Source organism: Mercenaria mercenaria, chromosome 15, assembly GCF_021730395.1.
Source record: "Mercenaria mercenaria strain notata chromosome 15, MADL_Memer_1, whole genome shotgun sequence".
Lineage (NCBI taxonomy): Eukaryota > Metazoa > Mollusca > Bivalvia > Venerida > Veneridae > Mercenaria > Mercenaria mercenaria.
Window position 1 is genome coordinate 38,750,053 of NC_069375.1, and position 27,485 is coordinate 38,777,537.

At 36.7% G+C, this 27,485-nt stretch overlaps 1 protein-coding gene across 1 annotated transcript; it reads right to left on the reverse strand.

Moving 5' to 3' along the window:
- Positions 1-218: 218 nt before the first annotated feature.
- LOC123551686 (uncharacterized) lies at positions 219-12,223 on the reverse strand. The gene is made up of 4 exons (XM_045340793.2): positions 12,085-12,223; positions 3,859-4,011; positions 3,065-3,171; positions 219-2,756 (listed from the first exon to the last, which is right to left on the reverse strand). Exons 1-4 carry the CDS (start codon positions 12,086-12,088, stop codon positions 2,697-2,699), a joined length of 324 nt encoding a protein of 107 aa, XP_045196728.1. The 5' UTR covers positions 12,089-12,223; the 3' UTR covers positions 219-2,696.
- Between the last annotated feature and the right edge of the window lie 15,262 nt (positions 12,224-27,485).

Here is a 27,485-nt window from a genome sequence, read left to right on the forward strand (position 1 = left end):
TATTAATGTAAAATTGAATGTTCTCCATTATATAAAAGGATCAGAAAATTGAGCATGTAGGTAACAGTGGGTCCAAGAACGGGGAGACTTGTTACAGCCGCCACACGGCACTTAAAGAATGTTGTTTTGATATATTATTTTGTATATTTTAGACATTTTTGTTTTTATGACCTTTACAATTAGGTTCGGGTCGTAAAATACGTAAAATAATGTCTCTATTCGATTTCATTAAATGTTTATATCTTGTAAAATATAAAAGCAATCATCATTTAGCCTGTACCAAAAAAAATCAACTTCTAAGCATGTGTCAAAATGTAATAGCATGTAAATATAATAAAAAAGCAACAAAATGTATTATAACTTATATACAAACTTTACACAAATTTCCTAAACTTCGTTTGTATATGTCCAGGAAAAGAATTTAACTGACAATTTAAGGATAACAATACTGTATACTCTTCAATAAGATATTTTTAAAAATGATACAAAACCCTTATTCACCTTCTGATAATTGCTAAAACTGCATCGAACAGCAATAGCATTACAATCTAGATTTATGTTTTTTTGCCTTTACTTTTAAAAGTACAAGTAATATAGCCACCATTCTTCACAAATTCTATGTGACTCGGTACATGAGTAGCAACAGAATGCAAATATATACATAAAACAAATAAATGTCACAAAATGTTACAAAAGATATCAATGTTTGGAACGCCAGAGCTGTCTAACGTCGGGACATTTCATGTGATCATGTCAGATTGGGGTGGAAACTTGTCAAAACAGTGTCTTATTAGTACTTGTTAACTAGTTACGTTATCTTCTCAAAGTTTGGAGTTAACCTGCCAAAACAGTAACTATGTTATCATGTCAAAGCACCGATGATCTTGTCGGCAGAGCGCGTTATGATGTGATAATGCTAGACAAGATCAGTTGATACTTTGAAAAGATAACATAGCTGTCTGACATAATAAGACACTGTTTTGTAAAGTTAACACCAACGGTTGAAATGGTAACATATAATTTTGGAAAGCAGATCCCTCGGAAGCACCAAGAACAATGCAAACAGTGAAAATTGCAGACTCGGTTTGATTGAGTCTGTTCATGAGCAGTAATGGAAAATGCAACACTGCCCACGCTCCCTAGCACCAGCTTAAGCAGTATTCAATCTTTAAATCTAAATGAGTTGAAATCAATGATCCGAAGGACCAGAAAATATAACAACACTGAGATGAAGTCGGGGCGACCTTTTACGGCCGCCACACAGCACTTAACACCCTCTGTTGTGAAGTAGAAGTAGATCCCTCGGAGGCACCGGGAACAATGCAAATAGTGAAAATTGCAGACTCGGTTTGATTGAGTCTGTTCATAGTGTCTAGTTAAGATAATGAAATACTACTTGAACAAATTAACATCACTTTTTGACATGGTATCATAGCATATTTAACATTATAAGACACGCTTTTGACAAATTAATAAAACACTTTTACAACATAGCATGGTTTTTTAACATAAAAGCACGCTCGTGACAAGTTAACATCACATTTTGTCATGATACCGGTAACCTATCTATATAACATAATAAAACACTATTTGTCATGTTAACATCTTTTTTTGACATAATAACATAGCATTTTAACAAAATAAGACATTGTTTTGACAAGTTAACACAACACCTTTACAGGGTAACATATGGGCAGTTCCATGAGAAGACCTGTATTAGTGACATTGTATAATTATTGCATAATTAGTTGTTTTAAATACTGGAAAATTATTGTTATGTTTTTGTTGTTGCAGAAAGAAGAAACTTATATATTGTAATTCAGCTATAAATGTTATCTGTGTTGTCATGGCAACGAAAATCCCAAAGCACCAAATGATCATGAAAATATAGAGGTGTATAGATAAAAGGCCCGTGATGAAAAAAAAAGTATACGATTAAGTTATTTTTCAGAAAAATCACTAAATATTCTAAATATTACTAAATATTCGGAAGTACGATGGATAGTAAGTGACACGCATAATTTGTTCCATTAATGATTTAAAAATACAGGCTAAGCACAACGACGTCATACTGCTCTCATGACGTTCTTAAAGTCACGTCTCAAAATGCCTTCGGTGACGTACTTAAAAGCACTGTAGCTCTTGCAATAGTGGAGATAATCACTTCAAATTTACAGATTGAAAGGTAAAGGAATGTTCTGCATGAATATTATTTTTGTTATCTCAATTTTGAATTTTTTGTCACTAGTACTGGTTTTCTCATGGAACGCTCCGATTACATTGTTAACATAATACTACGCTCGGTGGACAAATCACACGGTACCTCAACAAAACATAAGTATTCAACATAATAACAGGCTCTGTGGACAAGCTCACACGGTACTTTAACAAGACAGCATAACTTTTTAACATAATGACACACACTGCGGACAAAAGATCACACTTTGACATGATAACATAACTTTTTAATATAATAAGACGCTGTCTCCACAAGCTAACACCACACTTTGACATAATAAGATAACTTTTTAACATAATGAGACACAATTTTGACAAGTTAACATCACGTTCTGACAAGACAATGTCCCTAACATAAGGCACCTGCTGCGTTCCAAGATTATAACATCCTACAGTAGCTAAAGCAACAGTAATGTATGAATAGCATTACAACTTAGTATGCGGATGTACAAGCTTGTTCAAAATGGTAATAAATTCTTGGAATCACTGCAACATTGGGCGTAAATCAACACAAATACCTGGAAAAGAAATAACAATGATATTTCAATCACATATTTGGGATATAGATGAATTTAAGTGCATGGAATGCCAGCTGGGTTCAACTTGATTTTACAAACCAGGCTTGAAAAAGTTGAATAGAATTTACCAACTACTATAAAAGACCTATATTTCATTTAAGACATTTAATTTTATCAGAGAAAATGATATGAAATTTCTGAAATTTGAACTTCTGATTTTTACCTTCATAAACAAGTTTTATATAAATACATAGTTTTAGCAATGCCAAATGACTCGTATCAGTTCACAAATTGAATATTCTTCCTACCCATACAAAATCAAGGCCACCAGAATATGCAGTTACTTCATCAAATTCTTTTCTATACCGGTTGCTTACATTTGGCTCACACAAGATCTTGCACATATGTATAAGAACTATAAAATAAATACATAAAATAGTACACTTTAAAATCATGAACATGTATACATTTAATTCAGAAAGAGAAATGAACATATACTTAAAACGTTAAAACAACTTGTATTATATCAATTTAACTGTGATGTGTGGCATCAGTGAGCGGAGAGTACAGGTTGATAGGCATGTATTAAGCACTCAAAGTGCGGAAGATGGAAGACATCTTCGCAAAGACCAGTAATGACAATGGCATTGTTTGTTTCATTCCGTATTCTTCGTGTGCGATTTCCACATTCTCTGATTATTAGGAAAAGCCATTTATGACAAAAGTATGCCGAAATAGCCCCTGCCAGAATACGTAATTGCACGGAAATTGACGATTCCCGTTATGGAGCGGCCTTAATGCTAAAAAATGTCACAAGCGCACATACACACTGTTGTATAAGCTTTGATTTAAAATCTAATTACAGCGATCATTGTAAATTTATTAGATACTTGTACATACGTCATATCTCGTTGTTATAATCCAGGTTTAAACTTAATTCTTATTTCGAAAAAGCTTAGATCTCTCAATGCAAAAAAAAATTGTGCACTGTTAGGTTATTACAAAATGCAAATCAAAGTGTCATGCAAGTGTCATGCAATGCCTATAACATACACTACTGCCGACTGACTTGATCAAATTTGTAGACAATAGACAGTCTTACCACTTAGAGCGGAAAAGATCACCCAGTGCTTTTTCTTATTTATAATGTGGAAAGTCTGAAGACATTCCGTTTCAGACAATACAAGAATCACTGCCACAGCTTCGCAAACCAGACTGATTGACATTACATACGTATGAGGATTGAATCCAAAATCTGAAATGAAACGGAACGTCAAAAGTAGATACAGAGAGAATATTTTTGATATGAATTGCATTAAATTCAATTTGATAACTGAAAATAACGAGACGATTTATTTAATATTAAACTGTATAAAATAAATATAAAATATGCCTTATTTGGAGTAATCGACATACCTCCTTTAATAATACTATTTAAAACTGAAGAATGTTGCACATTTCATGAAAAGAAAATCCAGACAACACTTTTTCATCATGTTTTCATTGTTTAAATACAATTTATTCTGTTTGAAGATAGGTTTCAACAAACACACATTTATTTATAAAGATGCTTGATTAATGTATTTTATGTAAAGTATCTAACACTTTTGGAAAAAAAAATATAGAACTGGCATATTTCACTACTTAAAAGATGCAGCAGTTATGAAAATACCACAAAATGCTCTATTCATTGCACTACAGTCCCTATTTCACTTGCAATGAACTAGGCAAGGAAGCATGTTTCTGTAAGGGTTTAGTTATGTCATAATTATGAAATACAAGCTTTTCAAAGAGAAGTATGTTTGAGCTGTACAGATATTTCCTGAGGAATGTCTGTAATGTTCAATTAAAAATAATTGAAGTTAACGATTATCGGAGGAAATGGTCCATTTCTAATGTCATGCTCGATAAATACAGAATTTGTTTTTATCTTTATCTTTTTAGACACTAATACATTGTTTATTTCAGAGCAAACATGTAATAGATATCCTCTTCTAAATAGATCGAGGGGTAGCAAGGACCTTTGACATAAATACGTAGGTGCATAATTAATGAAACGCAACTGTAAATATACCAGCGCCAACCAATAAAGTAAGTTAATTTATGTTTTTACTGAAACATTTTTAACTGCCCTTACTAATATTATGATGTTGCCACGTGACTAAGATGGCAAATCAGATAGCTTGATAACATATCATAAATATTTTAGTTATACGAAAGATTTATGCAACAGTCTTGCTAACTGGATGAAAGTGTTCAATTTTTTCACTCTATGTCCTGTGCAACGCTCAGTGAAATGACAAAGCGTTCGTCCAGTATGTGTCGGTGAGTTCATTTAGCAAGTATATTGGTATGTCTAAATAGATATAATACGTATGTCTAATAAATTCAATACAAAATACCATTAAAGTACTAATTTTCCGATAAATCTATAGGAAGAGCTGTGTGTACAGTCGTATAGCTGACACATTAACATATGTGTTTTTCAAGCGCAATCGATTATATTCTTTGAGTAGATATGAAAATTATTGCTGAAATTGAAGTAGGTATTCCGTGTTTGGTTGATTTGAGGAAGAATGGATTTTTTGCATTAGCTGATTCGATCGAATTCATTCACGTGACCAAGGCTTTCTTGCATTACGAATAACATGCCATTTTTGTCGTCATATTTTCATTGTGGATATATTGATCTTCAAAGCAACATATGTTCCAGTTACACTGCGCCGACCATCCTTTTCTAAAGATATTTCTTGTATGTTTTAATCCCACATGTTTTTCATGGGCATATGTAGTGTAATGACAAGAACTTTCTTTATCTGAAAGTAGAGGACAGTTTGCTTACAAAACAAGTGCTATATTATGACAGCGCGCTCGACTATTTGAAGCCCATCCACCTATTTCTAGCTTACATATAAAAGTGTTGCAAATTTTTCCAACTTGAAAAAGGGGTATAATGTTCCCAAAATGTAAACCAGATTTATGAAACTTGTGAGGTCATCTCAAGATGCCAGAGACGTGTGGATAATCAGAATATATCTGATCAAGTAACTTCTGAGAAACATGCTAACATGCAAACTGTCCAAAATTTCTATGTTTAATAGTGGCATAATTTTGAGGAAAAAAATTAGAGTTAAGTAACTTGCCATGTAAGGCTATCTCATCATGCTGAAGTCATGTGTGAAGCTTGAAAACATTTGGCCGACCAGTTTTTAAGAAACTAGCTAACAGTCAAAACTTTAACCGCATACGTATACCGAAGAATATTCCTCCAGCCAATAATCGATAGTGGTCAGATTTTCTATATGGAAATAAGAAAGGCATGTACAGATTTTACTTAATAACAAAAAAAACCCTAAAAATAAGAATCCTTAGGTGCAAACAAAACAATTTTCAACATTTGATTCATCACACGCTATTTTTAAAATAAATTTTATCTTTAATTTTGACTGACCCACGCGATCTCATCATTTATAATGCCATCATTTCGTCATTTGTTTCATTCTATTTTCTATATAAAATGTGTAAAAATCATATAGGGCCTATATGCGTTTGTTTAAAGCAATTTTTTGTATAAAACCATTGATATGAAAGCTAAGATGCAAGCGATTTCTTACTCTCAATGAATATATCTTTTGAATGATATATATTTCATTTTTGTAAAATTAAAATTTGATGAACCCACAGACAGTTTATTTCTACTGATTTTAAAGAAGAATTAACTTCAGCGCGAAATACAATAATGCCGCGTGAATATGAGGTTACGTGATCGAAAGGTTAAAGTAAATGATTTAATCAGTTTAGTTAATTTGTGTTTGAATGTTTTATTCGACATAATGTTTTTATGTAATTTTACTTCGCGAACAATAAAGATAAAATGGGGAAAAGGAGAAAAACAACAAGAAACGATCTGTCACGAAAATTGTTTATAAACTGTGTTGATTTGATACAGAGATAATTTTTATGACATTTTCATAAATGATTGTACAAATCAATTATTGTATATTCAATTCGAACTTATTTTACATGAAACTACGGTGGCACAGAGGTGGCATCCGCAACACTGTATTTAAATTGTGGCCACAACTTAGTAAATTGTGGCTACAACTTAGTAAATCGTGGCCACAGTTTAGTAACTTGTGGCCACAACTTAGTAAATTGTGGCCACAAGTTACTAAATTGTGGCCACAACTTAGTAAATCGTAGCCTCAACTAAGTAAATTGTGGCCACAACTTAGTAAATCGTGGCCTCAACTTATTAAATTGTGGCCACAACTTAGTGACCACGACTTATTAGCCAATCGAAACGATAAAAAGATGGATAGACGGACGGACGGATGAACAGATCGGATGGTACCTACGTATCTACCTACTAATTTATTTGTTTGTACTTCCGTCCGTCTATCTTCCCTTCCTGTACCACACTTTGCAGTGACGTAGACATTTTTGTGCGTTCATTTCGTATGGTTTCTGATTTCTGCCATTTTGCGTTATCTCCCCGCAAACCTGACGAGCGAAAACACGAGATTTAACAAGTTAAAATGCGGGGACGCAGGTTGAAAACTCTATTTTAGCAGGGACGCGGAGCGATCACACGATAATTACAGGGGTCGCTGGGTGAGAATAAGTAACTGGTATGCCGGGGATGGGGAGCGAAAACACGATGATTAGCGCTGCTTAAACATAGTGTTCTCGAACCGCGCCCCGACATTCCAGTTACTAAATCTCACCCCGCGATCTTGATAATTATCATGTTTCCACTCCTCGCCCCCGCTATAAAGCGAGTTGTCACCCCGAGCCCCTGCCATTATTAGCTGTAAATTTCAAGTGTTTTCGCCCGGCGGGGTCACCAGGCGATAAATCGCTATTAAAAGTTTAAGCAGCGCTAATTATCGTGTTTTCGCCAAACGCCCCAGACATACCAGTTACTAAATCTCCTTGGCGGGGTTTCGACCTGCTTTCTCAACATCTGAACTTGTTTATTCTCGTTTTTCTGTCGACGTGGCCGCGAGACGAAAATATAATTTAATAGGGCTAAAACGCGGAATAACAGAATTAGCCAATCGAAACGAATGTTTTTTCTTCGCTGCTGTATAAGAGTGCAAAATAGGAGCGCACAAAAGTGTCTACGCACCAGCAAATGTTGAACAGGAATAAAAGGTAGATATATGGATGGATCGACGGAGGGACAGACCGATGGACGGATGGATTGACGGACGGATGGATTGGATGGTACCTACCTATCTACCTATCTATTTGTCTTTCTGTCCGTCTGTCTATCTTCCATTCCTGTCTAACCCGTTGCAGGGACGTAGACACTTTTTTTCACGTCCATTTTGTAAGGATGCTAAATTCTGCCAATTCGCGTTTTACCCCAGTTAAATTATATTTTCAGCCCGCGGGCCCGTCGAGCGAAAACACGAGAATTATCAAGTTAAAATGTCGAGAACGCAGGCCGAAACCCCACAAGGGCGATTTAGTAACTGGTATGTCTGGGGCGCGGTGCAAAAATACGATAATTAGCACTGCTTAAACGTTTAATAACGAGTTTTCGCCTGATGACCGCGCACAGCGAAAACACGTGAAATTTATAAGTTAAAAATGGTGGGTGTCCGGCGTGATAAGTCGCTATTTAGTGGGGGCAAGGAGCAGAAATATAATGTTTAACAAGATCGCGGGGTGAAATTTGGTAACTGGATGTCGGGGCGCGGTTCGGAAATACTATGTTTAAGCAGCGCTAATTGTGTTTTCGCTCCCCACCCCAGACATACCAGCTACTGATTCTCAACCCGTGGCCCCGGTAATTATCGAGCTTTCGCTCCGCTTCCCCACTCAAAAGAGATTTATCAGCCTGCGTTCCCGCATTTAAATCGTTAAATCTCGTGTTTTCGCTCAAAAAGGGTCGCAGGGAGATAACGCAAAATGGCAGAAATCAGCAACCATTAGAAATGGACGCATAAAATGTCTACGTCACTGCAAAGGGTAAGACAGGAATGGAAGATAGATAGACGACCGGAAGTGCTGACAAATAAATTAGTAGCTAGGTACGTAGGTATCATCCAATCTATTCATCTGTCCGTTTGTCTATCCATCTATTTATAGTTTTGATTGGCTGATGTAAGTCGTGGTCACGAGTTATTATATTGTGGCCACAAGTTACTAAATTGAGGCCACGATTTACTAAATTGTGGCCACAATTTAATAAGTTGTGGCCACAAGTTACTAAATTGTGGCCACGATTTACTAAGTTGTGGCCACAAGTTACTAAATTGAGGCCACGATTTACTAAGTTGTGGCCACAATTTACTAAGTTGTGGCCACAAGTTACTAAATTGTGGCCACGATTTACTAAGTTGTGGCCACAAGTTACTAAATTGAGGCCACGATTTACTAAGTTGTGGCCACAATTTAATCAGTTGTGGCCACAATTTACTAAGATGTGGCCACAGTATAAATAAAGTGTTGCGGATGTCACCTCTGTGCCACCGTATGAAACCCATTTCTAGTCTGTAAGCTGATTAAATTAAAGCTGATGAAATAATAAAATATTTTATGCATCACGCGTATATCCTTTTTATTGGACCTGTAATAAAACTTGCCAATTACCACTAAATAACGAGCGTTAAAACAACACAGACATATACAACACTGATAAGGCTATCAATGCTTATCAATTACGGGTAGTTATTTGTAATTGCAGGATTTAATTATAATGCCATTTTGATTTTTCGCAACATTTGTTACTAATATTTGGCAACAGTTTGCATACATTGGTGAAATATGTGTTCATATTTTTATATATCTGTAATGTGTGCTTGTATAATTTTCGATTAATTCAATTTTAAGATGGAAATGAAATTAGTAAATGATATCAAACACAAATTGTACGAATTAGGAATTACAACAAAACTTAGAAAAAAAGGAAAAACTGTATGATTTACTGAAGCATTCTATGTCCAACATGTTAACGTTAAGAAATTCATAAAATATGTATGTAACTGCAAACACTGATATTGTAATGTCAAGCTCAATATTCTTCAAGATTAATCAATACTTCGAGTATTTGATAAGTGAATAATGTTATATTTAAACATAGTATGATATTTGTTTTACACACTGTAAATATGTTAGAAATATGAAAAAATACAGTAAATTTTATTACTAAGTATACAAGTTTTTTTTATGTAAAAATGAGCTATATATACCGAAAACCTTATAATATTTCAAAATTCCTACAATTTGCTTGTTAAAAAGTATATTCTTCTTAAATAAGAAATACGTTGATTTTTTGGTATACAATTTTGACTAGAAAAAGTATATCTTATTTTTAAAAAGTAACATGTTTATAATACTATGATTCAAGTAATTACGTATGAAATGTTGTTTTGGTAAACAATAACTTGTTTTTATTTCTTATGAAAAGTCCCTTCTTTTACATAGTTTGTAACTGAAGTGACATGTCAGTCAATTAAGCTTGTTTAAATTCTTATGAAAAGCCTCCTCTCTTTTATATTTGAAATTGAAATAACACGCCACTCTTCCAGGTGACAATACCCGGAGGCAATAAAGATCCGCAACGCAATATCATCAATAATGATCGGTCACCTTACGGCTATATACCAATAAAAGAAATTGTTCTTTGTTTCATATAAAATTCAGCTACTTCAGACCAATTTTGTTACAGTTTCTAGATTTTCACTACGCCGTAGACCTATTTTCCACAAGATATCCATACATTTGCTTCAAGAAAACGAAAAGAAAAAGGGGTGTTGAATAGTATGCAGTGAAATGCAAGTCAACCGAAGTCAGGTACCCTCATATTGCCGCATTTCAGAAAGCGGTCCGCAGAATAAACATCCTACTTTCGTTTTCAAGTAAACAACTCGAAAACATGCGAGTATTAGCATGAAACGTGTCCTATTTTATGTAAAATTCATTCCACGAGTGAAATAATGCCCATTTGGCCCCCGATTTACGCGCAAATGCGCGAAAAATGGAAAAATTAGGATCTATTTATTAGGGACTTCTTTCGATACACAACGGAAGCACATTTTGGACCGAATTACTGCATTATAACCTTACCAATAGCATATAGCTGTTGTCTCGCCTGATATCGATTTTTTGTAATATCGGTCCGGAGGTCAATTCTTCCTCATTTCTAAGTTAGAAAGTGGGATAATTTTGAAACAACAACAACTTGAGTTATGTACCTTGCCTTGTGAGGTCATCTCATAATGCTAATGATATGTATGAAGTTTAAAAGCATTGGGTTTAAAAGTGTTGCAGAAACCAGTCTTCATGCAAAAATTTAAAACTAAAATTCTAAGTTAAAGAGGGGCGGGTTGACCTTGCTGTAGCCTTATGTAATTTGTGTATCTGGTCCTCTGTGGCAGAGTGGTTAATGTCGCGGATTTTGACTCACTTGCCCTGCACCGATGTGGGATCAAATCCCCTATGAAAACCTCAAACAAACAAACAAAAGCAAACAATTCAAACTTGCCACCACACAAGATTGATACTTTCTCAAACCATTTGCTACCCTACATTGAACACCAAACTAGACTAAAGCTAAAACTCTAACTTATGTTATAATTTATGTTTTAATAATGTACCTATTTACTGAACTTCCATGCGCAGGTGTAAAGCTTTAGGTTTATCGATTTCACAAAATAACTAAATAACAGCTGTTTTAGTATTTAATAGTGATTGGTTATCACAATTGAAAACGTTCGCAAACAATATTTATTATACAAACATATTCTTTAAATAAGGACAGGTCACTTCATTGGTGGTCACCTGCATCTGAGAAACATTTAAACTTTTGTATTTTTGTAAATTTAAACACAAGCTTCTTTGACAGTCCGAGTTTAACTGCTATTTTTAAATCCGATAAATTCTCCGATATACGTCAAATTGCACCAAATACGTTCTAGATTAAAACAAATCTGGGAGGGGCTCCCCATACCCCAACCAGCAGACGGGGGAATCCCTTCCCGCACCTACGCACACCGCTTGTCCTTTCAAGGCTCGTATTTACACCCACTCTTGAAAACCCTGACCACGCGTTTAGGGTAATCTTCAATTTGGACCGATTCGGAATACCCGAGTAGATTCTACCCGGAACTGACTCGAAATAGCCGCGTTCATGGAGGTCAGGAAGAATAAAAATGCGATATTCCATAAAACAGATACTGCCTTTTTACTGGCTATTTATTTGTCTTAAAATGAAATTGTAGTACATGCTGAAGCATTAGTCATTTTTGTATTTTCTGAAAATTGGTTCAGAATACCTGAATAGTCAGTTACAAAACTGAAAAAAAAAGTCACTTACCCATTGAACAACAACGTCCCTTAAACAGTATTCCAAAAAAACATTTTCATCAGGAAAATAAAGTATTTGCTCCATTTTCCACAGTTATCATCGCACATTTTGCCACGCGATAAAACGAAAGTAGAGGGAATTCCCAGCGAGACGTAATTCCATATCGAATGTCAAGTCATGCAGAATTATCTTTCTTACACGTCAGAAAAGAAACCATACAATACTAGTATATCTATTATAACAACAATAATAATGATAATAAGAATAGTAATAATAATAATGATTTTTATTATTAGTAGTAGTAGTATATATATCTCAAATAAATATGATACATGTATTTAGAATTACTGATTCAAGATTACTTAACACATCAAAGAGTGGCTATTACAGAGGGTCATTCTGGAGAGAAAAGTTATCTGGGAGGTGTTAATAAACTCCTTCCAACAACCATTCTATTGCGTTTAACCCTTTAGCGTAGTTAGAGTGTCAGCATACGAAATAACAGGACTGGGTTTGATCTGGGATTCGATCACTGTTCTCAACAGTAGGTCAAGTTATATTATTCACCTCGTACAACAGCGACGAACACAATCTGTAATGCACTATCCCTGCATATGCGCGTTACTGCAGTGAAAATGTGAAGACAATTGTGGAATTATTTATTCTATTCGCACTTACAGTTAATGCAATAAGAAACAATGATAAACACAAATTTATTTCATTATGTATGGTACAGGATAACCCGTTGATTTCAATGAATGGCCTTATATAAATGTATTCAACTAAAGATAATTTCTGGATCTATATTGGAAAGTTTTATCTTCTTTATCGACAACAGAAACCTATTTCAGATGAAGAACTGTCTGTACATAAATGTTGTATCACTTAAAAATTATTTATACAGTTGTGACTGTACATCTATTGGATACGAGAATTTGAAAAAAAAAGTGTGCGCGAAGATGACTACGATAGCATCGCCACCCGCTCTACTGTATTGTGAATAGGTTACATCTGGAGTCATTTTCCTGCTTTAAATAGAATACTTGCAAACTGGTCGCAGGAATCAGAAAACTAGTCTGATGTCAATCAAGAACTGTCCCACATACTCTCAATACCTTTGATTTGAAACAGCTCTTAAAAAATCCCTAACATTACAAAAATAACGTAGAATAGAGGTTGATTCCTGCCTCAGCCATGCTGATTCCAAAATAGATAGTTACTTTGCTGAGGCTTAAATTTATCTTTTTGTCTTTTTTTCATCGTCACGTGACATCACAGTCCTGAAGACGACTCCGAGATGGAGTCGAAAGTCTCGACAAAAAGATAAATTTAAGCCTCAGAAAAGTAACTATCTACTTTGGAATTACAAAATAAAAGAGGATGAAATAAGGTTAACATTACGCTTTGTACCCGACTTCTGTGTACATGATGAAATAACTTGAATTTGCTGCCAAGTGAAGTTTTACACGAAATTCAGTTGCTAGTCTGATACCCGTTCTCAACAAGCAACCGTTAGACCTGGGTTAAATTTATCGACAGGGCATAACGCCACTTGAAAGTAAAAATAGGTACGATCTGATTCAATAACATTCCTTTTCAAATGCAATATTCCTCGCAAACGCTTTGGATGACCCAGGAGGCAGTAAACAGTGTTCAGCTGTTAGTGTCAAATTTACAAATAAGAGTTTCAGTAGCAAGAATTGAGTTTCAGTTATTGAGTGAAAATTAGTTGAGTAGCCTTGATCTTAAAATTATGACGTAGTGACTTGCAGATGCGAATACATACCTTCGTTAAGCTAGCTTAAAGAGGAGATGTCATTTTAAGAGAGGCCTCAGAAAAAATGGAATAATGAAAAAAAAAAAACAAAAAAAAAACGGTACGGATGGCACTGTTACACAACGCATTTTGGTAGTCACTACCAAAATTTGGCCGAGTCTTGGTAGCGATAAAATGCGTTGCAATGGTACATATGATGTGATAAGGATCATGGAATGGAATGTGTATATTTTGGTAGTTTTTTCTATATTTGGGGCTGTGCTCATTTTTACATTATGCACAGAAGAGAGAGATAATGTCTCCTAAAAGGAATGTCTCCTATAAAGATGGCTGGGGAAGGGTTTCGGAGTTCCCCTCCCGAAATATAGTTTTTCGTATAAAAACAACCAAAATGTAGATTCCTGATCGTGTGAAAGGGGCCTTCCTATGCAATAACATTCTATTGTTTTGTTGTTTTAATGTGCTAGTGTTGTCGGAGGGATAGTCCACCGAGATTTTTTAAAGCACGAAAATGGTGAATTCTGTTAAACGAAGTATAAATGTGAGGATGGCACGTGGGTCCTCCACCTAGATATTTTTTAAAACATCCCGCATAAACATAAATTAAACTACCAAATTGCGTTGAGTGTAACGCATTTTGGTAGAGACTACCAAAACTCGGCCGAATTTTGGTAGTGACTACCAAAATGCGTTGCTACCATTTTGAGGTGCAACATGGCACATATATTTGAGCTTATTTTCAGATTTAACAGTGTTACCGGAGTAAGAAGCAGTTGGTGCTATCATCTGCAAGGAATTTTCTGCAGCGATTTGAAAATTTGTAAATTTTTCGTCATTAGATTTCGCGACCGGACCAGCACAAAATTGGGGTCTTCTTGTAAACAGAAAACTAGATATTAGACATATATTGCAGATGGTTTGTAATGATACACATACACTCATGTTAACATTTTTATCTCAGGTGTGTGGTTACAGACTTTTGTGCGAGGTTTTGAAAGTCAAGTAGGCGACTATAGTCCAAGAAGCTCTGAAAACTGTTTACTGCCTCGATCCTCAGCTTCCGTTTCCTTGAGCGATTCCGTTATAAAAACTTCCAGTGGTAATTGCAAATATACATTGCCGGTCTCGTTTGCCTTATAAAAACTCGTTTATGAAAATTGCTGAAGTTTAATCGTTTTATAAATAAGATTATATTTTACTTAATAAACTAAAAGATTTTGTTATTTATATACTTAAATTGCATTAATAAAGATAGAACACAAAAGTGATTATTTGGGAGAAGTAGAGGCTATTATAAACACGTGACTGATGACGTCAAACAGATGGTAACTTTGTCACTCCACAGACACTTTACTCGTTGCATTCCAATTTATATACGCCTTCAGGCGGGGTATAATAAAATGCAAAGAATGGTGACTGTTGTTTCTAGCAACTTACAACATGGAAACTTGATGCTTTATGTGGCTTTTGTTAAAGATATCTTAGGCGCATCTTTCACTTAAATAGTTGATTTTTAGATAGTAACTTTAAATGTAGAAAATCATCGTAAATTAACTTCACGAAATACATAAAGTAACTATGTTTGTAGATCTACATTCACAATTAAATGCCACATGCACATGTATAACAGCCATTTGTTGCAGCTTTTTAAGCGTTAGTACACATTTATTCTGTGCGTAACTAAATATTAAATAAGTGTCTATTATTCTAAACCTCGTACACAGTACTGTCTATACACATAAACATATTAATTACATATTAATATGGAAGTAAATGTTCGCATTTTCAAATATGAACTTGGGTTTGATATATCTTTAAAAGTGTGTATCGAATGTGATTTCAAAGTTGCATCGTTCTAACAGTCCATATCCTTCATGTGAGTGTGATATTCTTTGGAGAAATTCGTATTAACTGAATACCTTGACGCCTCTCAATATTCAGTTGAGCCAGTCATAATAATAACTATCAAATGCAATTCTATTTTAATCTATTGTGCATCTTAGCAATAGTAAAGAGTAATTAGAAGCTGATGCTTCAGTTATATTACTTTCGCTAACTACAAATTTATTAAGATAAGTACGAGGGCTACTTATTTTTCATTATTGTGTGTTTTCGCCCGTTTTGAGGAGCAACAAAAAATCTGCAGTGCAAACGTTTTGTATAGGACCCTTTTCACGCGAAAAGCAATTTGTCAACTCTCCTTTCGTTTCGTTGTTTCGCATGACGCTTTCTAGATTGGTAAGGACGAAATAATGATGATGCAACCCGATTCTTAGAGAATAACAGGCTACTGTCTTTTGATATCAATGTTATTAGGTCGAGGTTGATGGGCTGGAAGGGGTGAGGGAACCACACCCCTTCCGCTCATATCTGCCGAGCCTGATAACATTGATATAAAAAGACAGTTGTCTGTTATTCTATTTATCATGAAACTCATACAACCTGCCTAGAACAACATATGTCCTCATCTCTTATTTAGTAAAAACTGACTTCTGAAGCAAAAATTAATAAATTCATATTTTACGGATTTGAAAATTCATCCGCCCCTGAAACATCTGAACGAAACAATACGGCAGCCATATTGAATTCAACTTCGACAATGTTTATTGACTTTCTGATATTCTTATAAAAAAATAACAATGAAATAAACTCTTACCTGCGTAAAAATAAAAAAAATCCTCCTCCTGAATAAACCAGAACATGCTTTATTTCTACATTATTAAACATTTGACTCAGACAACTAGACTCACTGTACCAATATTAACCTTCGCCCAGAAAAGACATTAAAATTGCAATATTTTTGTTGTAATACTGTAAATCAACTTCTTTGCCTCGTATGTTCTACCCAGGCATCGCTTCATTCAGATGACCCAATTTAAAGGTAAACACTAACATCCGGGACTTTGAAATTAGGCATAACACCACTATACTGTTTTCATTGTTTTTCCATGTGGACAGGACTCATGCTCGCCCAGTGGTATATTTTTAGAAGAAAACCATTTTTGTATCAAATGACATGATAAACATTTAATATAATCTATTAATATTCTAAAATCATATTAATTTCCACAAAAAGCATTATAGTTATACAATGGAAGTGATTAAAACGTACTTACTGAAAACACTAATGACGTAGCACTCTTGTGCAGAAGTTAGGGGTAGGGTGCAGATAAATCACACACAAAAAATGCTTTATATACAACATAATTTTGAGTAACATATAAACAGTTAGGAACAAATTGAAAAAGAAATAAAATCTTCGAACAGTGAACAGTTACACAACACGAACTACTGGTAGTACATTTTCAGTATTACAAAGTTACTCCTCCAAACAATACCGGCACATCCACTCCGTGCTGGTAACTAGACTCAAGTCTACATCAGTTTTGTACATAAGATGGCAAACACTGGTAGTGAAACCACTTATCACATTTGTCGCACCCTACCCAATTGTACTCCTCAATATCTCCCATCATGCACACAACACATATATCCCTTTCCACTTGCTGATCAGTTGTCAGTTCGATTGCAGTTGTAGCTACGTCATCATTCTTGCTAATGTTACTTTTAGCTTTTTTCTTGGTAGGTTTTGCACTGGGAACTGAACGGGCACTAGTGAAAGTTTTCCTCTTTGAAGTCTGTTTTTGTTTTGGTAGCGGGGGTTCAACTGGAATAGCACTTAGGTCCTCAGATATGATACCCAGCTTTACAAGAGCATTTTCTTTTGAATGGCCACAGTGTTCACACACAGACTGTTGACTGCTTAAACTGGAATTGGAAGACTGACGAATTTCAGGTTCTGACTGTATTTGTTTGGCTTCCGGAATCAAGGCATTTACAGCAAATTTGTTAAGACGATATATGCCAGCACATTTGAAAGCAGGGGCCACAGTATTCCCTGAAATCCTGTTGAAAGCCTGCATTAGAATTTTTTGAAACATATGCCTTGGTAGAGTTTGAATGCCTAAATAACCAAGTTCTACAGCAATATCTGCTACTTTTTGCTTTAGAATATGAAAATAACCTGCATCCTGTGGTTGTAGAAGATGTGACGAGTGTGCAGGTAGGTATAGTAAATCCACCCTGTGGTTGGATGCAGCATCAACAAATGCTTTAGATACATGTGTGCAGTGATTGTCTAAGATAAGCAGAACAGGGCGCCTCTCACCAATGAAAGGGATAAAATTGTCCTCTAACCACTGTACAAATAAGTCTGTTGTGATGTACCCCTTGTAATTGTTGACAAAAGTCCAACTGTCAGGCATTCCATCATCAACCATTCGTGGCAGACATTAAGGAAAAATAAGCATAGGTGGTGTGGTCTGCCCAGCTGCTGAAATGGCGTTTAAAAGAGTAACATGACCAGAAAAGCTAACCATACACTGGTACGCATGTCTCGTGCCTCTAGGAACAATAACTTTCTTACTTGGGTTCAGCTTTCCAGAAAACCCAGATTCGACACAATTATATATTCTGGCATGTTCCTGTTGCAAATTGAGAGAAGTAACAGTCTTTTCTAACAAGTCAAAATAATCATTTACTGTGTCCTGTGTTAAAACAGCTCTCTGTCGTTCAAGTGGGTGTGCAATACGTACAGATAAAGAATGGTGTCTCTGTAAAAATCTCCGCACCCACTTATCAGATGGTCCTGTGGCCTTGTTAATTCGTTCATCTCCACCCCTTTGCATAATTATTTCAAGTGCAATCCGTTTAGGAACAGGTTTTGTTTGCGGAATACCCCTTGATGCCATAAAGGTAGCATAATTCACGACATTTAATTCATCCTGGACATCTAATAAAGGACTCTGGCCAAACTGTGTAACACAGTCTTTATAACGACCATTAACATGGTCTTTTAAAGTACTGTATGGGGTATTGAGCTCATTTGCAGCTTTATGGAGTGAATATCCTTCATTTTCGACGAGTTTTCTAGCTTTCTCAAAAATCTCTTCAGAATGAGTTTTTTGATGTCTTGGCATCGTGAATCTGAAATGTGGGGTTGGGGGGTGGGGAGTAAAAATTTAGTCTTATCTAACCTGGGCTATATTTAGCATTCTGACATTTTTGCAAATTTCTGTATAAAACTGTCATATTCAAGCAATAGTACGATTTGGATTTATTTATCTATTTTTGATACTTAAAATACATTAAAATGAAATAGAAGTGAAAGCTGATGGTAAAAAAGTCTATTATTGTTTTGGCCGTGGAAGTAGCATTTCTAAATCAATCTTGACAGCCGGGAGACGGCGAATATTTGCTGATATAAAACCTGTATTTAGTCTACATGTTTAAAATAAACTGCATAAAAAGTTAATACTATGTATAACCGTTAGCTTTGTAACAGCTTTTAACCAGTGTTTTTGAAAATATTCATTTTAAAGCATGTTTCTTCTTTGTCACTTTCACTTTTGGTTTCGCTTTCATTTTCGTCAGCTGTCGACCTTGACCGGAACCGGAAACTCTTCAAAAATGAGGACAGAAAGTGGGACACAAAGAGTACAAAAAACAAACAACACATGTGATAAAAGTTTTCATCTTTATTACACAATCTGGCATCTTATTAGAAAGTGGGCGAGCATGTGCCTGGGCGAGCATAGGCTACGGTGACACTACATGTCAATTTCACTTCCACTTTCAGACTCAGTCAGAGATACTTTAAAGTTTAACCACTAAATTTACACTGATCCAAGAATTATAATTAACTGATCCAAGAATTATAATTAACAAAACACTTTTGGTACTACTTAATAAAAAATAGATGCCTTAAATTAGGCATAAATCAAGAATAAGTACATTGTCAAGTGTATTGTAAAAAAAAAAACAAAGACAAATATCAAACAGGGAATGCCACGTACCAAAATCGCAGCCTCCCCAAAACGAAACCTACAGCACGCAGACGTGCACACCACAAACACACACACATACACGTGCACACACACAAAGCCAACACACGAGGACAAAACGAACAAACAAAGGAACACACACACATACATGCGCACACACACAAAGCCTACACAAGAGGACAAAACGAACAAACAAAGGAACACAGTGGGGCACCGCCTTGGAACGGTCAGTGGCAAAAACACCACTGGGGAGCTTAAACCGGTTTATGGTGCGCACCCAACCTCACTCTTACCCCCCACCATGTTCCAAAGACACGGGACAGTATAAATAAAAGTAATCCCCTCCAGGTGAATCTCTAACACATGTAATGGAAACAAAAAGGCATGAAATGTAAAACACAAAAATACTCGTGTATAAAAATATAAAAAGCAAACCTTTAGAACCAAAAACGTATGTACTCAATGCCTTTTCAGAAGACAGAGCAACAAGTGAAACACCCTTAAGGGCCCGACGAAACAGGCCAGAAGACAGATATCAAAACAGTTCAGTCCTGGTAGGATTTAAAAACTGCTTATCATAGAGTCCTCCCCCTCTTCCGTCAGACACAATCAAAGAGGGAAGCGTAGTGTCCAACTGTAAACGGGTTGAACACTAAACATGCGGTATGTCTCAAAACAGTTGGGTCGTAACCTCTTTTAATAAAACGTTTTATAATTTTACCAAATACATTTGGAAAATTACCATGACCCAAGATCTTACGAAGTTTGTAAACCACATCCCTATAAAAAACGGGTTTAGAAATGCCTTCTCGCAGAAGTGTCTTTAAATTACTATTGAATTTTAAAACTAAATCAGAATTACGATAGTAAAATTTAGCAAAATATTTACGCAATTTGTAATAACGGTAGCCTTGCTGAAGAAGTTTACTTGTAATATATAGATTACGTTCATTGAAAACCTTTCCAAGAATCGATCCATGTAAACATTGTGATGTCATGATGAACGTTACACAATGACGTCATTAAGTGCTATTGTCTGTGTGATAAATGTAGAGACAAGCATATTTATTAAGGAACTTAGATTTCTAGTTAAGATTATAGAATCTGTTTAGAAAAGGGTCGTGCAACATTAAAACTCGATTCTGTAGTAATTCGATGTGGAAGGAAACTGATGTAAAAACTAGTTCGTCAAAATGGGAGGAGCTTAATTTTGATTTCAGGTCAATGACCTGATATCAAAATAAAATATCAGGCAAGTGATGTCAGGCACTTTGCATAGTAGTTGCATGATAAATTTTCCTATTAAATAAAGACGGCTGAACATTGTGTGTACATGTATTATACAACAATTATTATGTCAGAGCATCAGACGGCATAGCGGCTTGCTTGAAAAGAAAGAAACCAACAGAAAACTGGCAAGTATTTGATGGATGTCGTCAAAGATGTGCTTAAAAATCCTTGGTAACGTGTTAGAATGGAAATACTATATCTCATAAAATGATTTGCTTTTGAATTAAATTATCGTTTGTCGTTCAGATGCGTATTATTATCTATCACTCGAGCTGCGTCCCCATGATATAATTCCTTCGCATCTGAACTCAAACAATGATTTTATTCAACGACAAATCACAAAATGATATATCTATTATTTTGTTTAACAAATAGGAATACGAAAACATATTTGATATAGTTGTCTGATAATTAATAATGGAAAGATTCGGTTTCCACCGACCTTTGTTGGTGAAATTAGTACAGTTAGGAAACCTGGTAATATTTTGATGCAAGAACATTTTATCTACATATAAGCTTTCCTCCTCGATATCTGGCTATTTCATGAATAAATTGTGGTTATATAATTACCGCCTGGGCATAAAATAAATTTGACTGCTTAAGGTTTGCGGCGAACGAAGGACATGGAAATATGACAAATATACGTAATTAGGCGTGTATCACTGAAAATGTTTTATTTCTTTCATTTTTATGACATTTGAAGAAGTTTTAAATCAGGTAGTAATAATCGTGTCTACGCCCGGGCTTTCTTACTTCCGCCTTCCTATGGGTCTGGTTACCGTTTTTGCAGTTTCAAGAGCATACTTGCGGCAATCAACGGACATCCGTCTCTTGTTTAGCATACAACATTGCAATGAAAGACGACGTACAAAACTGATAATGAGCGACATTCTTTATCAGTTACAACAAATATCTTTAAAAGTACTGGAAGCATATTTTTGAAATTATGTATACCATTAAATCAAGTGGTTGCATTTTTAATTGCGGAAGTGTTAAGTATATATATGCGCAATAGTAGCACTAGCAGCAGTAGATGAAACATTAAATTAGCTCGGTAATGGCAGTAACAGTTTAGTTTCTTAAAGCTACGGGGTATACTGAAATGAGAATGACTGGATAAGTTAGCAGATGAAGTTTTGAAAACATTTAATTCTAAAAGGGCCCAGATTGTTCACCTGTCGTCGTCTAGTACACACGTATTATACCTGTATTTTCAGAATGAATTTCATGCCGCTTAGTTCAATAGTGAAAGCGCAGATCTACGGATCGCGGGGTTCGTGAATTCGATCCCCGGGTTGGGCGTATGCTTTCCATGACGATTTCATAGAAGACATTGTGCCTGAAATCATTTGTCCTCCACCTCTGATTCGCATGGGGAAGTTGTTAGTTACTTGCGGAGAACAGGTTTGTACTGGTACAGAATCCAGGAACACTGGTTAGATTAACTGCCCGTCGTTACATAACTGAAATACTGTTGAAAAAACGGCGTTAAACCCGGTTAATTAAGTGATACATGTACATGATGTAAGACGGTTGAAATTAGTTTACTTAACGAAAAATGTATTCGTCTGGAAGGCTCGAACCGTCTGATAGCTGTAAGTTTGAAAGAAGGCTCGAACAGGCTGATAGCTGTAAGTTTGATAGAAGGCTCGAACTGTCTGACAGCTGTAAGTTTGATAGAAGGCTCGAACCATCTGAAAGCTGTAAGTCTGAAGGCTCGAACCGTCTGAAAGCTGTAAGTTTGATAGAAGGTTCGAACCGTCTGAAAGCTGTGAGTTTGATAGAAGGCTCGAACCGTCTGAAAGCTGAAAGTTTGATAGAAGGTTCGAACCGCCTGAAAGCTGTAAGTTTGATAGAACGCTCGAACCGTCTGAGAGCTGTAAGTTTGAAAGAAGGTTCGAACTGTCTGAAAGCTGTAAGTTTGATAGAAGACTCTAACCGTCTGAAAGCTGTAAGTTTGATAGAAGACTCGAACCATCTGAAAGCTGTAAGTTTGATAGAAAGCTCGAACCGTCCGAAAGCTGTAAGTTTGATAGAAGGCTCGAACTGTCTGAAAGCTGTACGTTTGCAGGCTCGAACTGTCTGATATCTGTAAATTTTACAGAAGGCTCGAACAGTCTGAAAGCTGCAAGTTTGATAGAAGACTCGAAACGTCTGAAAGCTGTAAGTTTAATAGAAGGCTGGAACTGTCTGACAGCTGTAAGTTTGATAGAAGGCTCGAACCGTCTGAAAGCTGTAAGTCTGAAGGCTCGAACCGTCTGATAGCTGTAAGTTTGATAGAAGGTTCGATCCATCTGAAAGCTGTAAGTTTGATAGAAGGCTCGAACCGTCTGAAAGCTGTAAGTCTGAAGGCTCGAACCGTCTGATAGCTGTAAGTTTGATAGAAGGTTCGATCCACCTGAAAGCTGTAAGTTTGATAGAAGGCTCGAACCGTCTGAAACTGTGCGTTTGATAGAAGGCTCGAACTGTCTGAAAGCTGTAACTTTGATAGAAGGCTCGAACCGTATGAAAGCTGTAAGTTTGAAGGCTCGAACCGTCTGAAAGCTGTGAATTTCAAAGAAGGCTCGAACCGTCTGTCTGAAAGCTGTAAGTTTGATAGAAGACTCGAACCGTCTTAAAGCTGTAAGTTTGATAGAAGGTTCGAACTGTCTGATAGCTGTAAATTTGATAGAAGGCTCGAACCGTCTGAAAGCTGTAAGTTTTATAGAAGGCTCGAACCGTCTGAAAGTTGTAAGTTTGATAGAAGGTTCAAACCGTCTGAAAGCTGTAACTTTGATAGAAGGTTCGAACCGTCTGAAAGCTGTAAGTTTGATAGAAGACTCGAACCTTCTGAAAGCTGTAAGTTTGATAGAAGCCTCGAACCGCCTGAAAGCTGTAAGTTTCATAGAAGGTTCGAACCGTCTGATAGCTGTAAGTTTGATAGAAGGCTCGAACCGTCTGAAAGCTGTAAGTTTGATAGAAGTCTCGGACCCTCTGTAAGCTGTAAGTTTGAAAGAAGGCTCGAACCGTTTGAAAGCTGTAAGTTTGATAGAAGACTCGAACCGTCTTAAAGCTGTAAGTTTGATAGAAGTTTCGAAACGTCTGAAAGCTGTAAGTTTAATAGAAGGCTGGAACTGTCTGACAGCTGTAAGTTTGATAGAAGGCTCGAACCGTCTGAAAGCTGTAGTCTGAAGGCTCGAACCGTCTGATAGCTGTAAGTTTGATAGAAGGTTCGATCCATCTGAAAGCTGTAAGTTTGATAGAAGGCTCGAACCGTCTGAAAGCTGTAAGTCTGAAGGCTCGAACCGTCTGATAGCTGTAAGTTTGATAGAAGGTTCGATCCACCTGAAAGCTGTAAGTTTGATAGAAGGCTCGAACCGTCTGAAAGCTGTGCGTTTGATAGAAGGCTCGAACTGTCTGAAAGCTGTAACTTTGATAGAAGGCTCGAACCGTATGACAGCTGTAAGTTTGAAGGCTCGAACCGTCTGAAAGCTGTGAATTTCAAAGAAGGCTCGAACCGTCTGAAAGCTGTAAGTTTGATAGAAGACTCGAACCGTCTTAAAGCTGTAAGTTTGATAGAAGGTTCGAACTGTCTGATAGCTGTAAATTTGATAGAAGGCTCGAAACGTCTGAAAGCTGTAAGTTTGATAGAAGGCTCGAACCGTCTGAAAGCTGTAAGTTTTATAGAAGGCTCAAACCGTCTGAAAGTTGTAAGTTTGATAGAAGGTTCAAACCGTCTGAAAGATGTAAGTTTGATAGAAGGTTCGAACCGTCTGAAAGCTGTAAGTTTGATAGAAGACTCGAACCGTCTGAAAGCTGTAAGTTTGATAGAAGCCTCGAACCGCCTGAAAGCTGTAAGTTTCATAGAAGGTTCGAACCGTCTGATAGCTGTAAGTTTGATAGAAGGCTCGAACCGTCTGAAAGCTGTAAGTTTGATAGAAGTCTCGGACCCTCTGTAAGCTGTAAGTTTGAAAGAAGGCTCGAACCGTCTGAAAGCTGTAAGTTTGATAGAAGACTCGAACCGTCTTAAAGCTGTAAGTTTGATAGAAGTTTCGAACTGTCTGAAAGCTGTAGGTTTGAGAGAAGGCTCGAACCGTCTGAAAGCTGTATGTTTGATAGAAGGCTCGAACCGTCTGAAAGCTGTAAGTTTGAAGGCTCGAACCGTCTGAAAGTTGTGAATTTGAAAGAAGGCTCGAACCGTCTGAAAGCTGTAAGTCTGATAGAAGACTCGAGCAATCTGAAAGCTGTAAGTTTGATAGAAGACTCGAACCGTCTTAAAGCTGTAAGTTTGATAGAAGGTTCGAACTGTCTGATAGCTGTAAATTTGATAGAAGGCTCGAAACGTCTGAAAGCTGTAAGTTTGATAGAAGGCTCGAACCGTCTGAAAGCTGTAAGTTTGATAGAAGGCTCGAACTGTCTGAAAGTTGTAAGTTTGATAGAAGGTTCAAACCGTCTGAAAGCTGTAAGTTTGATAGAAGGTTCGAACCGTCTGAAAGCTGTAAGTTTGATAGAAGACTCGAACCGTCTGAAAGCTGTAAGTTTAATAGAAGGCTGGAACTGTCTGACAGCTGTAAGTTTGATAGAAGGCTTGAACCGTCTGAAAGCTGTAGTCTGAAGGCTCGAACCGTCTGATAGCTGTAAGTTTGATAGAAGGTTCGATCCATCTGAAAGCTGTAAGTTTGATAGAAGGCTCGAACCGTCTGAAAGCTGTATGTTTGATAGAAGGCTCGAACCGTCTGAAAGCTGTAAGTTTGAAGGCTCGAACCGTCTGAAAGTTGTGAATTTGAAAGAAGGCTCGAACCGTCTGAAAGCTGTAAGTTTGATAGAAGGCTCGAACTGTCTGAAAGCTGTAAATTTGATAGAAAGCTCGAGCCGTCTGATAGCTGTAAGTTTGATAGAAGGTTCGAACCGTCTGATAGCTGTAAGTTTGATAGAAGGCTCGAACCGCCTGAAAGCTGTAAGTTTGATAGAAGGCTCGAACCGTCTGATAGCTGTAAGTTTGATAGAAGGCTCGAACCGTCTGATAGCTGTAAGTTTGACAGAAGGCTCGAACCGTCTGAAAGCTGTAAGTTTGATAGAAGGTTCGAACCACCTGAAAGCTGTAAGTTTGATAGAAGGCTCGAACCGTCTGATATCTGTAAGTTTGATAGAAGGCTGGAACCGTATGATAGCTGTAAGTCTGATAGAAGGCTCGATCCGTCTGATAGCTGTAAGTTTGATAGAAGGCTCGAACTCCCTGAAAGCTGTAAGTTTGATAGAAGGTTCGAACCGTCTGAAAATTGTAAGTTTGATAGAAGGTTCGAACCGTCTGAAAGCTCTAAGTTTGATGGCAGGCTAGAACCGTCTGAAAGCTCTAAGTTTGATAGAAGGCTCGAACCGTCTGAAAGCTGTAAGTTTGATAGAATGCTCGAACAGTCTGATACCTGTAAGTTTGATAGAAGGCGCTCGAACCGTCTGATAGCTCTAAGTTTGATATAAGTCTCGAACCGTCTGAAAGCTGTAAGTTTGAAGGCTCGAACCGTCTGAAAGCTGTGAATTTGAAAGAAGGCTCGAACCGTCTGAAACCTGTAAGTTTGATAGAAGACTCTAACCGTCTTAAAGCTGTATATTTGATAGAAGTTTCGAACTGTCTGATAGCTGTAAATTTGATAGAAGGCTCGAACCGCCTGAAAGCTGTAAGTTTGATAGAAGGCTCGAACCGTCTGAAAGCTGTATGTTTGATAGAAGGCTCGAACCGTCTGAAAGCTGTAAGTTTGAAGGCTCGAACCGTCTGAAAGCTTTGAATTTGATAGAAGGCTCGAACCGTCTGAAAGCTGTAAGTTTGAAGGCTCGAACCGTCTGAAAGCTTTGAATTTGATAGAAGGCTCGAACCGTCTGAAAGCTGTAAGTTTGAAGGCTCGAACCGTCTGAAAGTTGTGAATTTGAAAGAAGGCTCGAACCGTCTGAAAACTGTAAGTCTGATAGAAGACTCGAGCAATCTGAATGCTGTAAGTTTGATAGAAGACTCGAACCATCTGAAAGCTGTAAGTTTGATAGAAACCTCGAACCGTCTGAAGCTGTAAGTTTGATAGAAGGCTCGAACCGTCTGAAAGCTGTAAGTTTTAAGGCTCGAACTGTCTGATAGCTGTAAATTTGATAGATGGCTCAAACCGTCTGAAAGCTGTATGTTTGATAGAAGGTTCGAACCGTCTGATAGCTGTAAGTTTGATAGAAGGCTCGAACCGCCTGAAAGCTGAAAGTTTGATAGAAGGCTTGAACCGTCTGATAGCTGTAAGTTTGACAGAAGGTTCGAACCGTCTGATAGCTGTAAGTTTGATAGAAGGTTCGAACCGTCTGAAAGCTGTAAGTTTGATAGAAGGTTCGAACAGTCTGAAAGCTCTAAGTTTGATAGCAGGCTCGAACCGTCTGAAAGCTGTAAGTTTGATAGAAGGCTCGAACCGTCTGAAAGCTTTAAGTTTGATAGAATGCTCGAACAGTCTGATACCTGTAAGTTCGATAGAACGTTCGAACCGTCTTAAAGC